We start from the raw sequence: 16,881 nt of genomic DNA, 5'->3' as shown, positions 1-16,881 counted from the left end.
CTGGAAAAGACTGGTTTGTAATGGTAGAACTGAATGGCAGAGAACAGAGACCACTGGACATGTTCCAAAAAAACCCCAAAAATATTGAAAGGCCAATATGAACTTACATGATCATGATGTGAGACTAATGAGAAAGCACACAGCAAACTCACAGAAGATATTTTAGAAGTTGCAACAACACAAACTGCTGAAACACCGATCAACTGGGCTAAGACTATCAACTGCAATGTTTCCACAGAACACTGAATCTAAGAAATAATGAAAACACCTCAGTTCCTTGTACTCCACTATAGTTGTCTTAAGCAACTACCTTACACTGATGCTTTCAAAGCTGTCTTGAAGGGCCTAGGACTTCTCGCTGCTGTTAAGGTGAGCAGTACAAAGTCTCCTAAGTCCTTTTGTACTTTTGAAAAAAAATTAAGCTTTATTGGGGTGTAAGGAGAAAAGTTCTGCAAGCAAGGCACTGACAACAGAGCACTGCCCATCTTAGGCACTCCTCTGGAGCTGGATTGTGCCCTTGCTCCTTCTCCAAGCGTATTCACTCTGCCCACCCAACTCTCAGCTGCAGTCTCCCTGGGATACTGCCATTTTCCCCTTTCAGCTCTGTAGGTGATACCCATTGCTCCTTTTAGAGGTGAATGTGTTTCAGTGGCTCTGCTGCATCACACCTTCGTAAGACATTTGGCACAATGTCAAAGACCACTCAAATACAGCCAAAATCCAGACGTAGATAACATATGACACCGGGATTCCTCATTTGCACAAAGCAGATTTTTTAAAACTGATTGCTAATGAGTCAACTCTGAACAACATTTAGAAGCATGAATATTTTTTCAGCTCAGATAGAATTTCTTTCATTAAAATTTCCCCATCATTCTCTCCTGATCACACAGACAGGCACTAAGCAGTGCAGTAGCTTTGCCAGGAACTGCATTATTTGCTGATGCCCTTACAGCACTGCTAAGGAAAACAATTAGCTAATGAAAGATTTCCTTTTTCAGGAAATTGCCTGAATACCCCATAAAGTAGAAACTGTCAACGACTTAGTATCGATGACTAACATCACATTCCCCTGCCTTCAAGGACAGCATTTTATTTCCTGCAAGTTCTAGCTCCTAATAAAAAGTGTGCAGATGAAAAGCAAACTCATGAATTCCTTTGTGAGTCTCAGCCGGCACAGGCCCTGGTGACAAACATCCTATCCCTGTACCTGTCCCCTGCCCTAAGACATGTTAGTTTGCAGCAATAGCTCTGCAGAGCAGGAATCCAACACACCTCCTCCTTTCCAAATCTATTTCCAGGAAAAGAAGTAGGTACTGCCCTCCCAGTCTTATGCAAGACACAGTATGTACACACACATACTCGGCACTCAAGTGAGAAGAGTGATTATTTCAACTGCTATGGAAACTGAGGCATAAAAAAACCCTCAGTAAGTAAGACTGGTCCAGCTTCAGATTTGCAGTTCTTCTATTGGCTCGAAAAATTAAAACTAGTTGTGGTGGGCCATGGACAAACAGCTGAGCAGCCAAAGCTCACAAATACAACGGCACTTACAAAACTTCTTAGGAAGCAACCAGACCAGTTCCTGTACCATTCCCAATACATGCAGCAATGCAAACCACGCCTTCAACACTTGCCCACATCACCAGAGGTGGAAAGCAAACAGCCCCATGACTGTGAAACCCTGAAATTGCCTAGAAGGAGGACACTCAGTCCCCAACCATATAAATTGTCTTCACTACACCTGTCGTGAGCTGAGCAACTGCTTCAAAAACACATCTTGCTGTGCTGCGTGTCTGCAACTAAGATCTCATCCAGAAAATTTCTATTAGTCCCATTTGGAAGGAAAAACCAAAACTCAAGAGCTACCTGAACATAACTGGTGAAACCACCTCCTAAAACCTCATCTATTCATTGCCAGTTTTTGTCAGCCTCTAGTGGGTGGGTAACAAGAATATAACAGACACCAAAATATCCAGCTTGAACACATTTTCAAAAAAAATTCATCATAAAACGCAAGCAAATCAGTTGGGGCAGGACATCTACATAGACCAAGTAGTCCAGTGAGCAAGAAAATGCCTGATGGCCCATTTCCAACATCTTGCTTGTCTGCACAGGTTCTTTGAGCCTAATGAGGTCATGGCTTATATAAAGCCTTTTTCAGTAGCAGGCACACAGGACTAATTCAGAGTCTCTTGCTTCTCAACCCATACACCTCCTCTCATGTAACTGGTAGAAAAGTAGTGTCTCTGCCCTGTCCAACCCTCTGTCATCTGCAACTGAAATAGGCCAGAGGAAACCAAAGTCAGTTGGAAACAGCAGGTGAGATGAGGCTCACACAAACACCATGCCATTGCACTAATGTCCAGGCAAAGTACTACAAGGTATCCAGATGAACCTAAAATCACATTTGTTTCAAAAATCTCACAAAGACTACAGAGCAGGCTAAGATAACTACACTTAGAAACACTTCACTAGAAAATACTTATATACTTTCTGCATGAGGTTGGCATCAGGAGCTTTGAGCATGCTTAGGTTAATATAAGACCTCGATCCAAAAAGACCAAAACATGTGCCTGCATTTTATTTTTTCCTTGATATAAAGGTCTTTTAAAAACACCAAATGGGAAATCTCTGATTACTTATTCGAAAGCAAAATAATTGATGTCAGTTTTGTAAATCTCTTGATCGATGGGCTACAACTAACTAGATTTTTTTTTCTAAGTTGGCCAATTAAAAGCATTCAATAAACAGTGTCCTTTCAGTCAAAACTTAACACAGAAAAAAACTGGAGTGAGCTAAACAGAGGTCAAATGCAAGATGTTAAGACTCATCACAATAAAAACTCAAACCTCTGCTGCCTCAGAGTATGACCTGTGACCCTGGAGAGGAAAATGGTATCAAGAGCACATTCCACCAAAAGCACCTTCTAAGCTTTCACAGTTTGGAAACTCCTGGACCAGTTTCACCATCGATGAGTCACAGGACTGCTGTGCTGGAAGCCCTGGCTACTAGTCAGGGTTTAGCTGAAACAAACAGACCAAGTTCAACGTTAAACAGCCCTCTGGCTTTGCCAGTTCCCGTGAACAGTGAAATCCAAAGTCCTGTTGGTTAAAGGTCTCTAAATTGCTTTATTTTTATGTCCTAGATATAAATGCAATCAATGCAAGTAGGAAAGAAACCCACCATCAGAGACTTTTGGTGCAACTAAAAGAGAGAACTGAGCATTCTCAATTTGTGATTACTACTCCCTTTTTGTTTGATACTTTGTAATCTGAAATATAACTTTCAGTCGAGACAGAACCAGAAATTTCATCTGTTCCCTTCTGGATGATCTTATCAGGTAAGTATTTGCACAAACAAAGGTTATCTTTTAGTGTCCTCCTGCAAACAGAACCACTGATAAGACTTTGCTTTTTGCATTTGGACAAAGTATGTAGTCATGGTGCTTTGTTAGCACTAAGTAATTGCTCTGCATTTAAAGCCTGTTTATCATCAGCTTAGGTAATTTTTCTTCAGCGGGTTAAATACCCTGACAGCTCTGCTAAAGCTACAACCAATTAATCTGCCCATGCCTGACACTATAACCAAAGTACAAACGTGATAAGCAGGAGGAACTCTTCTTTCTACAATGCAATCAAAAGCAATCAAGTTTGCTGGCAGGTGGGCACAACCAAATCTCCTTTGTCCCAAAAGGCCTGTTGAAACCTAGGATGGGAGGGGAAGCTGGCACCACGATTTCATGTGCCAGCCAGGAGTGTCTTGTTTGACCAGGTTGAGGATGTATGACTGAGCTCTGACTCACGGGGGACGCAGATGCACCAGTCTAGCACACCGCCACCTCTCCACCCTCTGCAGGAAGCTGCTACACCCACAGCTGGCAGAGCACCACGGGTACCAAGTCCATTTCCTCACACAGCACAGTTCAGTCCCTGGCACTGCAACTTACACCACCAACAGCTCACTTTGGAGCTACTGCCCCACGCTGCAAACCAGAGCAGGTGACAGGCCAGCACATGCTGATTACTGCTGTTCCTGTATATTTTGCCCCTAGAAAAGGGCGAGAGGCCCTCTGAGGTCTCTCCCCGTGCACCTCCACCAGCTGCGGCCGCGTGCGGAGCAGATGGGCCCTGATCTCACTGACAGCTCCAGCTTCTCAGGGTTATGCTTTGGTTTTTAAAAGCACAGAGGGGTATCAGTGAATTGCCAGTTATCCCAAGTACAAGTGGCTGGGTAAATAATATCTCTTGCAGTACATTTGATATGGGCACTGTTAATTTAAGTAGAGAACGGCACCAGAGGTGAGGGGAAAAGGTAGGATTTTTTGGCAGTGTTTCCAATTCTCATTGTTACGTTCAGGCTTTTGATTTTGTACTTCCTTGGAAATCTTAGCTCCTGGAAGTTTGATGGGAGAGAAGATCCCAGACTTTTGAACCAACAAAAGTTACTGAAGAAAGCAGGGCCCTGGGAAACTCCGTGATTTTTTAAAGTCATAAGATATTAATAAATGGATGAATTTAAAGCAAAACCCTCCACTATTTATGGATTTGTCTAAAAAAGTGTTTGTGAATCATTTCACATTCAAGAGGTATGAACACTCTTCTGGTTATGCTCTGGGAACAGTCATTCCTACATTTCTTCAGCCCACACTAAGTGCTAGATTTATTACCTAGCATGTCCAGGTAAGGTGTTATTTTGTGCTCTCAGGAAATTCCTCGTGAGCATCCCAATATTAAAACAGTTACTCTCATCATCCATCGGCAATCCTGAACCAGTATATAAACTTTCAACTAAAATGCAGTACATCAACCCTCCTTTCTCTGTGGTTCCTTGAGCAAGGTTATAGGAACATTGTGAAAGACAAGAATTAATACAGATCAAACTTAGGAATCAAATAACTGTTACTGAAAGCAGAATGCAGAAAATTAGACACACACAGTTTCATTTTGAAATCAAAATACCTTACATACCCCAATGAACTTGAATTTAAGAATAAGAAAATGCTCTTTGATTTTGTCAGGCACTTTTGAAACCTCGATTTGCTGTTGGAAGTTCTGATTAAAAAACATAGGGATAAAAATGGCACAAGTCATACTTAACACAGTGTCCACATCTAACAGGAACTTATTTTTAAATCATTACCTTTTTTTTTAAGCATCCTAGTCTCAAAAAGTGAATGGAAACTACCATTGTGAAAGGGATGTAATATTACTCATCTCTTTGACAAGGAGATCCAGGTGTGCCCCTTGACTGGAAAATGCTACTGTGAATTGAAAGACCCACCTGTGCTCTGGAAGACTTATCATGGAAAACTCCGTGCTCCTCAGCTCTGTGCTCACGATGGTAGAGCACTGGCTTGTGCTTTCAACCTTCCCTTGATGTGAACAGACAGCAGTACTGCCTCCACCCTGGCTGCTCTGGCACACATCTCATGGCTCCAGCTCTGTTTGCTACCTCCAGTTGAAATGAAAGCTCAAATTCCACCTGAACACCATCCCCTCAGTTTTAGCCAAGGACATTTTAAGATGTTGACTTGCAAGAATTCTGCATACATAGTTACTTCATCCAAAAGGGAAAAGAGTTGAAGTAAAGAGATGGAGGTGGTCTGTTTGTAAGAACTCCATCAAGAGGTATGCTTTATTTCAGTCACTGCGATGACTACACATATGCAGGATCTACACAAAACAAATGGTTTTGTGCATACTTCTCTGCATTTATTTTCTCATCTTTCCTCACTTTCACAGAACACTCTAAGTTGGAAGGGACCCACAAGGATCCAGTCCAACTCTTAAGTGAATGGACTTTGGGGCGATGTTTTGTCACACTAGCTCCTCTCAGTATATCCAGATATCCTCTTTGAATTGAGCTTCCCTCTTGTCCTCTTTCCAATCACCCGTGCAATAAATTTTCTTCTTTGGTCTTTCCATTATCTCAGAGCCCCAAGTGCTATGAAACCATATCCTTCTGTTCCTTTCCTGCTTAAACTTTCTTTTTGCAGTTTACTGCTTTCACAAACTGTGTCTTTGTTCTCCTGCTTTGGAATTTTCCACTCTCCAAATGGCCTAACCGTTGCAAAGAAAATGGAGAAAACAGTCCCCTTTGACAGTCTGGACATGACTTAGTGACCTTCTGTGGTCCTTGGTCTGAAGGATGACATAGCCCCAGCTTCACATACATGAGGTATTTGGTGGTACAGTGATTGCATAAGATCAATCAGGATTCCTGCAATGTGTTTAGACAGGTTCCCCAATTGCCACACAAATATTTTGAAAGTAATCTACTCCTGTGTCAGAAGTGATATGTCTAAGGCCTCACTGTAGGAAGTGACAGGACTCTATTGTTCAGCATTACTGAATTTGGGCTTGTTTCACTTCATGCTGACAGACCAGCAGGCTCAGCCAGGACCACAGGTCTGCAGCACTGGAGGTGTACCTTAAACACCCTGCAGCAACAGCAAGCTCTAATTTGGTCTTCCTGTAAGATGCTAAGTAATGTATCCAGCACTGATGTATTGCTGTTCTGGAGCTGACAGACAAATGGTATCAGGCAGAGATGAGTAACAAGAGGGAAATATTTCCATTTAGTTTCTCACCACCATTCAGATTCACTTACAGAACGAGGGCACTGCAACAAGCACTAATGCATAAGGGAATGTGCTACAGAACATTTACCTTGTGTCACTGCCATTGGCCTAAAGTCTCTGGGCTAGCAGCACCTGAACTGCAAGTTTAGATGTATAGCTGAGAGAGCAGAGAGCCCAGAGGACTCCCCAGAGCCAAGGTTGACCTGGAATACCCTGCAGGAGACATGAACGTACCCAGAGCCATCCAAAAAAATCATTATGACAGCTCCTTGACCCAAAGAACTTGCAATCATGACAAGAACAAAGCAAATCCAGAACAGAACTTGCATCATTCAGCACAGTTTCACAGAATACCCTCATTATTTAATGGACTTGGAGATTCTCACTGTTTCCCAGCCATCAATTTTATTGAATCCATCTTGTTTGTCTGTGCCATTCATTTAGCATCTCACAATCTGCAGGTGGTGGTGGGATCTGTACAGTTCTACTTGTACTAATTCTGTGTTGGCTCTAGGTTTGGCTCTAGGTTTCAGTCTTGTATGGTTTTGCCTGAACAGCATCCACACAAGCAAAGCTACCAAAACAAGCGAGAACTTGTTGGGTAAAGACATTAAGGCAAATGACGTGTGTTGCAATACTGAGGTGACAGTTACAGCAAACTAGGCATAACAAGATCCCTTGTAAAACAGGGAGCTCAGCCACAGGGCCAGTCTCATCTGGCTAATATCAGAGGAACACTGCAGATACACACCGGTGGAGGGCCTTATTTCACCTCCCAGCCAAGTCCAGGTTCCTTATTTTTTTCCCTTGCAAATATAAAAAGAGCTTAGTATCCAGTGGAGCAATAGGTGAGAATAAATTACTGTAATTGATGAAGACCACTTTTATTGTGAGCCTTCTAGCTACTTTCAGGATTTCTTCTGCGTCTTTTCCTTTCTTCCTTCCTTCTTTTCTACTTAGTCACTTGCTTCTTCAAAGTTCACAATGTGGTATCAGCCCTGAGTTCTCTGCTAGATGCCAAGTTTCAAAGTTCTTAAAGTACCTATGTACCCCAAACAATATAAATAACATTTCCACATTTAAACCAACTGGATCCTGAGCTAACCTGGTTTATAGCCATCTGGAAGTCTTCAGAAAAAGTGACTGTAAGCACTGTAAACAGTTTTGTCTTCACAGAGGACACCAAGAGTTTCCAACTTCATTGCCGTCTTCATTTTGTGATCTGGGCTGAAGAGCAGGGTATAGATTTAAAGTAGATGATAATGCAAATAGTATTAATAAAAGAAACCTCAGAGTGATCTGCTTTTCCCTAATAAGGCAGGCTCTATCAGTGTCCCAGAGGCAGCAAGGTGCCAATACAATTAATCAGTCTGTTTTTAGTTCTCTGTAGACAGCAATATTAACAGTTTGTTTCAGTCTGTTTATATGGGTCTGACAGGTCTTCAAGATGCTGTGTTCACTTTCTTGTGATTAATAGTTATTCACATACTAAGGTGAAGACCAAGGAGAGAAAGAATGTTTTCAGAACAGGACAGATAACTGGATTCTCTCTCCCAGTCTTTCATTTCTAATTAGCAAAGAGTACTAAATTTAGGAATGCTGCCCCACCATGTTGTTTTAACTCCTCCCTTTCTTGCAACTTGCCTATGTGATGAACCAAAGGAAAATTTAAATCACATATTTTCTTTGTTTACTTTTCAGCTTTGCTCTATAAAATCATCACATTGATAGTGAATGTCTGCACACTGGGATACTAGATGAAGAAAGCAAAACCATTGGGAGCACTTTGAGCAAGGAATAACTCCTTCTGGGAAAAAGAACTTTTCTTTATTTTTATATCTTCAAACCTCTTAAGGGAGATCTGAGGGACCAACTGACCACCAAACCCACTTCACAAGACCAAGAAGGGGCTGGACTCTAAGGTCTGTTTTGTACATTCCTTCAGTGGCTTTTGCACTTCTAACAAGTCCTACCAAACTGGAGATGCTTCCCTAGTACAAAACCAAACCCCTCTTGGGCTGGGGGTCCTTCCCTCCACCACAGAGAGCTTTAATTGGAGACAGTGTGAAGGAACCCTCAGGTAAGAAAAGGGAGCATTTGGAGTACTTTTTCCCAGTTTCCCCATCTGCCGTTCTGGGTGTTTCATTTTGATACAGGGACATTTCTCTTTCCTCCCTGCTCCAAGAAAAGACCATGCTCGCATTTCTGTGATCATTTTTGTCCGTTCTCTCTTCCATCCATTTCCTCAGGACTTGTCATCTCTCATTTTTGGAGGTAGGTTTTGGGGTTCCTCCTTTGCCCTGGTTTCTCCATTAACTCCTAATGTCCTGAGATCCCTTCCGTCTTTGAATCTCCTTTTCATGGGTTTCCCTCATCCCCTTTTTTTTTATTTTTTTCTCTAGTTTATTGATTTTTCTGCTTAGGCCTCATTTGAACTCTCTTCTTTTACTCTCTTAACCAAGTCCATTCAGTTTCCTGCCTCATTCTGTCTATTTTAATCAGAGAATTATTTTCTTCAACATTAATCAGAAAGCATCACTTCCTTTCTGCCACTTCTGAACAGCAGCCTTCACAAATCTTATTTTCCTTTTAGTTTTATTGCTGTTGCAGGGGATGGTATAGAAAAGTTATTATAGGTGAACAGGAAAACAGCTCTGCAAGATAACACCATCCTCTAGAATAAAAGAAGAACCGTCCTAAATTTTAAAATGCTGTAAGCTGCCCTAACAAATAATAGAAATTGAGTAGTAAAACACAAGCACATATTAAGTGGGTCTAACACAAGAACTCTCCAGAAACCTGTTGCTGTATCCTTCTCTTAATTCTTCTAGGTAGTTCACCAAAGCAATGACATAGGTTATGTACCAATGGCAGACCAGCTCTCCTTACCTGGGATAAAGGCACTAGTGCAGCCTCCTCCCCCTTCCAGAGAATTCAGGTCCCTAAAACACCATGCTCAAAATACAGTCACTGATGTCACCTGCTTTCTTGCCCTTCAGCAGCTCACAATTTCAAAGCAGTGGCTTTCCTACTCGCAGTCTTGTCTTAAAAACTGGGGTATACAAATGCTTACAGATGCATCAGGTCAGCTGCATGTGCCCAGAGCTGCTCACCTCACAGCACAGCACAACAGACACATCTCCCCATCTCTTTTGGAGATCCACAACAAGTTACTTGGCTTTTTAAGGTCACAACTGTGGCTTGATGGTTTTAAAAAGACTGATAATTTTTAGCTTGTTAGAAAAACACGAAAGTAGCTGAATGGACTAAGATACAGCACTTCTAAAGTGAAGTTCATGTTTTATAGAACCACTGTTTCCATCACAGCAAACACAATATGAAACAGCTTTTGCTGTGCTGTGACCATGTGTTTTCCAATAAACAAAACATTCAGCACAGCCATGTCATGGTTACCAACTGAGAAAGAGCCCAACTGCTCTGGTGTCACATAAATCACATGCTGGGTCATGTGCTGAGGGACTACATCTGGCCTCTGCCTCTGGGTGAGGTCCTCTCACAGAAGGCAGAAGCACTGGACAGGTGGTTGACTTGGGCCCCTCTCATACTTTGCCACAGTGTGAGGTGTTTCAAAGGTCCCAGCAGTGGCTACTACACTGTGATGCCATGGTAGGGAACATGAGATATCTCACCTGACTGAAAATAATCACACACAGTCAGGAAGCCTGAGGAGGAGTAAAAGATGTTCACCACAGTGTGTGACCTCCTGGACTGATAGCTGTCAAGAACAACTTCAGATATTCAGACCCCATAAAATAATTTTCTTTGCCAGAGGATAACCCAGCTGCTCAGGGAAGTCAGATACAAACACAACACCTTTCTAAATGAGTAACATCTTCAGAACTAGACTGTGAGAAAAAACAAAAAGTGCGTGGGGGAAGCAACATTACAAGGAAACTACATCCTTGTGCTGTGTGCTGTCTGTTGTTCTTACCTTCTACGCAGATCTTCAGCCACTGCAGCTCTGCAGCTGAACAAGTAGGCTCGCAGAGATTTTAGCTGCTGTCTCAGGCGGACAACAGTTGCCAGAGGTTCAGCATGCTTGTACAGCATGGGATTTTCCTGCTGGATATCAATCAATGGCTCCTCATAAACATATTCCAGGAACTCTTTGGCTTGCTTTGATACCTGAAAAATAAAGCAGTTTAGTGAGGCTTTCCTCTCAGCTCTTTTAAAGCAGATCTTCCCCTCTGTGATCTGAGTTACTCTATGCATCCGAAAACTTACTCTATTATCTCTTACAAATGACAGAGGTCCAGCTCTCTCTGCTTATAGCCAAGTCAAACTTCATCAAATGCCTCCAAATTGAGTGTATGAGATAAGTGCTTACTTTCCCAATGTACAGTGATATCTGCAGCCTTTTGCTGCAGAGTTACACAGCTTACCTAGTGTTTTGCAAGTTTAAAATCCGATTACCAAGCTTCTTCCCTGCTACCATTTTTCTGTTTGTTTGCTGTTTCCTTTTTGACAAGAAGTAAGTTGTTGTGTTTTTTAAAATGCAGATAAATAAAACTGAATTTTGTTGGTATTACTCATCCCCAATGTTTCATCTGCAAGAAGTTTTTCTTATTCTTTTTTTCATAATAGTGCCCTGTTCTATCTCCACCTGCAAAGAGCTACTGTAATCTTGATAAATTCATGGGATTTTTGTTCCATTAGAAAAAATACTCCTGTTTCTGAGGTGAGAAGACCGAAATCCCTCTCATTCATTATTTCTGCATTTTGTCACGACTGGAAAAGAGAAGAAGGGATTACCTTAAACGAGCTGCAAATCACTTGAAACTGTGCTACAGAAATACTATGAGTTCCACGATTCAATTAGTCCTCCTGGGCCTTTAAATCAGTGTTTACACCGAGTCAAGGGAGGGATGAATTAAGCTAACAAAAGTAGAAAGGGCACAGCCCTGCCCGACCACAGCCCCTTGAGATTTAGGAAGTTATTTCCCTTCTGGTGCAGCAAGGTAAGAAGTAGGCAAAAAAGCAACACACACCCTTATAAACAACACCACTCACAAAACCCAACACTAGTTATTAGCTACTGACATGGAAAGCCAGTCCCAAATGTAACCTTTTCACAATGCATAATAAAAATATAAGAAATAATGCCAAGGCCAGCCTTCCCACCAATAACTACACAGATAACACAATGCGTAATTTTAAATATAGAGACCATAACTCCACAGGTTTCCCATGCACTGAAGCTATATTAAATATCTCATCTATTTATATTACACATCTCACTCATTTTTTATTTTTTTTTTAAGTATCATGCATGTACAAGGAACTGTGCTGAGTGGAATCAGAAGTAACATGGAGCAACATGGGCAACTTGGATTTTGTAGAACAAAACTCTACAAACTCCAAGTATATCAAGTTTTCTAACACTAGCGACGTTGATACTTTATTATGTTTACTGAAGTGCATAAAAGAGACTGCAGTTAGACAACCTGCTTTTACAATCATTAAACCATTTGACTGCAGTATCTCAGCAATCCCCTGACAACTGCTGTATCCATAGCAAATATAGTCCTCTTCCACCAACTAGCAAATTAAGCTGTGTATTCAGGGATTCCCTAGAAGGCATATGAACCCCTGGTACAGTGACTAGCACCTCCCACCAGGAGGACCTGGTGCTCAGTGATGTCTTTGTCTATCTCCTTGCTTTAAACCTCTGCTGAAGTGATGGGCTCCTCATCCACCCGTCTAGGGAACTGAAGAGCTGTTACTGTCCAAGTACTACACCCACACCTGTGCCCACCTGTACCCCGTGTGGGGCATCCCTCCTGAGGTGTTAAGAGTACAGCAACGAAAAGATGCCACAATTGAGGTCCCCTGAGTGACTCTGCCATACATGTGCACTGTGATGACAAAGCATTACTGTGCAGCTCTGGTGCTGCATGGTCTGAATTCAGCCTTTGAGGAGAGAGGAGAAAAGCAAAGCTTTCTCTCTCCTTGCCAATACAATGTACCTCTGGAGTTCGGACTGCAGGAAAAGCAGCTTTGCCCAGCATCACCGGCTGACAGATGGGTGTCAGTTCACTCTGCACGCTTGACACAGGTACACGTCTTGTAAAACATTAACTCACATTGCCAACCATAGCAAAGTTACAAGAAAATGAAATGTAGTTTTAAAGTGGGAAGGGTCAGCAGTGACAGTAATTCAGCTTGCTACCAGCAAATACTCTAGTATATGTCCTAGCATATTCAGAGTCCCCCAGTTTTACTGGGCAGACAAGACAATCCTATTAAATCAGCCAGAAGGATTGAGAAGATGCAAAGGGCAACAGGGTTTTAGCTTTAAATGTCATACAAGGATGGATGCTAACATTTTCCAGACCTTTCCTTTCTAGAGCCTGCAAACTTACAGTTCAGAATTCAATTTACCAGAAGTCAGCCTCCCTTGGAGCCTTCTGGCACAGGGAGTTCATTTCCTGCTGTGTTTGTCTGGCATTTTGCGCAGGCTGAAAAGCACCTGAACCAAACTGCAATACTTAGTGAGTTTTGCGTGCAAACAGGGAAAACATTTGGCCTAAGTAAAAGGAAGAAAGGGTGTTCACAAAATCACTTCTTTTCTCTTCCCTTCTACCAAACACACAAAAAACACAAACATGAAAACAGTAGGGAGACGGGGAAAAAAGTGAACCTGGGGACTGAGCTGCTGCTTTGGTTATGACAGGAGAAATGTGCCTAAGTGCCAAGTCCTTTCAAAGAGCTTCTATTGCAGCCAAGAGGATTTTTCTTTTCCTACACATGTGCTTCCAGGTGTTCAGTGTATTTGTATGTTTTTCAAGATCCTGGGTTATGGGAAGAGACAACTCCACAGATTTTTACTGCTTCTGCTCTTTCATGACGTGTCTTGTCAAAAGCAGACAAGAACCTCTCCATTTCAAAACTTATTTAATTGATGTAACAGTTTACAGCTGCTGCTCAGATGTCAAGGCCATGAAACTTGAAAGAGAAACATGCCCAATTACACTGTAAAAGCTCATGTCCTACAGTACCTACCAGTGCTTGCTTTGCCAGAAACAGATAGGATAGACCCCAGAAACCACTATGGTTCCCAGCTTCTACTTGTGCTTGGGATTGCACATTTGATCAATACACTACTAAGGAATTATGCAGTTTCATTAAAACTATTAAGTATAGTGGCCAGAACTAAGTTGAAATAAACACCAAACCTTATCTCTGAATGCAGAAAGGAGATACAGATGTGAAAGTGCAGGCAAATATATACTCTATCTCAGAAAAGCAATGCTTAGTTCCCAGGGAGGTATAGCATGGACGGAAATAAAAGCACATATATGCAGAACTGAGGAGAATGGGGAAAATCCAAGAGAAACTGCTTGTTATTTTTATGCTATACGTGGATGGGATGGAGTTGAGGAGATCCAACCAGTGATCTGAATTTAGTTCTCACACTGCCACCATGGCAGATTATGTCCTCTTAACTTTCCCACCCTGTCTTAATTTCTGTTCTAATAGTTGGGGATGCTGTAGCATTTTGGTACAAAGACTGGTGAAGTATCTGCACAGAATTTGTTTGTGTTCCCAAGCCACCTCGTATCTGTTCTGTCTGCCTACAAAAAGTATTATAGTGAGATGACAGCAGATTAAGTTTTTAATGAATGCTTAAGCTTGAAAGTCCCATTTTCTTTATGCTTCAGCTGCCTATATGAAGACCACAGGAAACAGAGCATAGAGCATAGTTTTTACCCTGTAGGTTTAGAAAAAAAACAGTTAATTTTCTTGGCAGCATTAATGACAGCTTGATACAAGGTCTGTGCCTTACCATCTGCTAGCCCCTTATCAGGGCTACCTATACTACTGTGGGCCAGTAAGTTTAGTCCTTGGTAAAAGCATCCAAAGAAAGAACTTTTTAATATTTATTCCTAACTTCTTAGGCATGGGAGGGCTTTTTGTCTCCACACAGAGGAGCTTTGTAACTCTGAAGAATCTTGCATTTCACAGCGCAAAACTGTCATTTTCCTGATGGCAGGCTCTGGCTATCTTTTAATAATCTCCCCGTCTGACAAATTTTCTTCAAGAGAGACCTGCTTTTCCTCTAATAGGGCATTTACTGGTTATTTTTTCCTTTTCAAATAGCACATAATAATATTTGCAGACACAAAACATCAAACAACCTCTCCTAACAGTGGCTGCTAGGTCTGAAGCTCTAGCACGGTCTGGATTCCTTATGAGTTTGTTATTCTTTCAGCATATACTGCCTAAGATGGCAAAACAACACTGCTACTGTGTTTGCTGGCACAGTGCTTTGAGGTATGTAATCAGTTGCCCCTAGCTAGCAACCAGCCACCGAGGCAGCAGCAAATAGCATATTACAAAAGTTTTAGAACAGCTCTTGTGTGGCAAGTGAACAACTGTAGAATTTTCTCCTTATGTTACTTTTGTCTGTCTGGTCCAACTCAGTGTTATAGCAATGTCCTTCTAACGTCCTCGAAATGTTCATGCCAAGAGACAGGACATCCTGTGCCTCACAAACACTGCGTTTGGGTAAGCCAGTTTCCCGTGGGCATTTCCACAGTTTAGCATCCACCACTGAGCAGTGCCAATCCTTAGCCCCTGGTGCTCATGAAACAGGTACTCCTCAAGGGTCCCAACAACTGCAAAGATTAGGACTAAAAGAGGTTGCAGTGTGCTACCTCTCCCTGTCTCTTGAACAACCAGATATGATGAAAAAGATGCCACCAAGAAAGAGGAGCATGGCTACTCCTGTGGAGGAACACCTTAGGCCTGGCTAAGGAAACTGTGATGAAAACATCTGTCTTATTGAGAGAGCCTGGCTCATTCTGACAACAGGGACAAAAAAGACTATTAGCAGCCAATACCTGTAACCTCCAGGCTGCTGACAAGTCTGTGTTTCTATCTAACAGAGCAATTCAGCTCACTTGCTAGCAAACCAACCTGCAGGGAGATTACCTTGTATTTGGAAGTGTCCCAGTTATGAACCAGTCGTGCAGGGATGAGGAAGCTGTCATCCACGTGGCAAGTGCTGCAGTAATACCATCCACTGTAGCTGCACACCTTGGCTTTTCCATTGGACAAACCTATGGAGCGCTGACAGCCTAGAGAAGAGAGAAGGAGAAAAGTCTGGGTTTGTACATCGTGCCAGAGGTACACACTCAGGATGGAGTCAGAAAAGTAATTATTCCTTCATCTGAGACCCTTTTAGAGTTTTATTTATTTTACCAATGAGATATTTCTCATTCCATAAAAAATAAAGGAATAAATATAGGTATTCTTAAACTAGTGCTGAAAAAGCACACACTAACTAGCTTGGGCATCTTGACAAAGAGTTCGGACAGCAGTCAAAGGATGCTTACCACTTCTCAAGAAACAAAGGCACAAGACTTACTTTGAGACACTGGGCATTTAAAAGCCATGGCCATCTGAAAGCCCTGCCCTGAAGCTTGGACAGAAAACAGCAGACCACAGAAGTATTATGAGCTTGCTCCAGGCAGCTCCCATTTTCCCCACAAAAGAATGGGCCGGCAGTGCCTGCCTGGAGGAGCGCAAGCCAGCTCCTGCTGACAGCCAGGGGGGATGCTGACTTGGCAGGTAGGATTCAGCCACACAATTAGCACAGCCAAGGCAAACCACAGTCAGACCATGAATAATAACTGTGAGCAGCAGTCACATTGAGAATGAGTAGTTCTTGACTAGCAGCAGTGACACAGCTCAGTTTCCAGCAGGGTTTTTTTTTCCGTACGATTGGATTACCCTGTGTCTTACAAGGTCTGAGGTCTGCCTGTACTTTTTTCACAGCTGGATCCCTTGCCTCTTCCCATGCCCTCTTGTGTGGAGTCCCTGGGGTAAAACAATGTATTCAAAAGCTGCAGCTTTAGTTGGAAAGAACTAATGCAGAGCTCTCCTTCACCTGACCACCTGTTTTCACAAAACACATAAAACCTCAATGTGCTTGACACCTCTGTCTTTCAATAGTGACTAAAATGAGCCAACAGGTTCAATTAATATTAGAGTGGATGGTTAAAGACAGACAGCACAGTCACATTAAACAATCTGCTCAGGAAGTGAGGCTAAAAATGTAAGATACAAGATGTCTGTGGTTGTTAACAACACCTCTTTGACACAGCACAAAAAGTGATGGTATTTCTGCTTTTCCTTCAAATGCCAGTCCCCATATTACATTTACAGTTACAGCCACAGCTCTAGAGCTCTGCTGCAGCAAGTGCTATATGCTCAGATGGTCTCTGCTGCAGCTGGTTAGAAATGCCAATTAGCAGAATCCTTGTACATCACTT

General features: G+C 42.2%; 1 protein-coding gene across 4 annotated transcripts in view; it reads right to left on the bottom strand.

Moving 5' to 3' along the window:
• PLEKHM3 (pleckstrin homology domain containing M3) overlaps nucleotides 1-16,881 on the bottom strand; it is an 88,502-nt gene that overhangs the window by 36,785 nt on the left and 34,836 nt on the right. For all 4 annotated transcript variants that reach the window (XM_050340625.1, XM_050340626.1, XM_050340627.1 and 1 more), the window contains 2 exons: nucleotides 15,539-15,684; nucleotides 10,536-10,729 (listed from right to left, as the gene is read on the bottom strand). In XM_050340625.1, coding sequence (XP_050196582.1) covers nucleotides 10,536-10,729; nucleotides 15,539-15,684 — 340 coding nt within the window. The remainder of the gene's footprint in view (nucleotides 1-10,535; nucleotides 10,730-15,538; nucleotides 15,685-16,881) is intronic.

The sequence above is a fragment of the Myiozetetes cayanensis genome, unplaced genomic scaffold, assembly GCF_022539395.1.
Source record: "Myiozetetes cayanensis isolate MyiCay16 unplaced genomic scaffold, myiCay2020 scf9, whole genome shotgun sequence".
NCBI classification, from domain to species: Eukaryota; Metazoa; Chordata; class Aves; order Passeriformes; family Tyrannidae; genus Myiozetetes; species Myiozetetes cayanensis.
The sequence above is the reverse complement of the archived record's forward strand: the minus strand, read 5'-3'. Positions and strand labels throughout refer to the sequence as shown.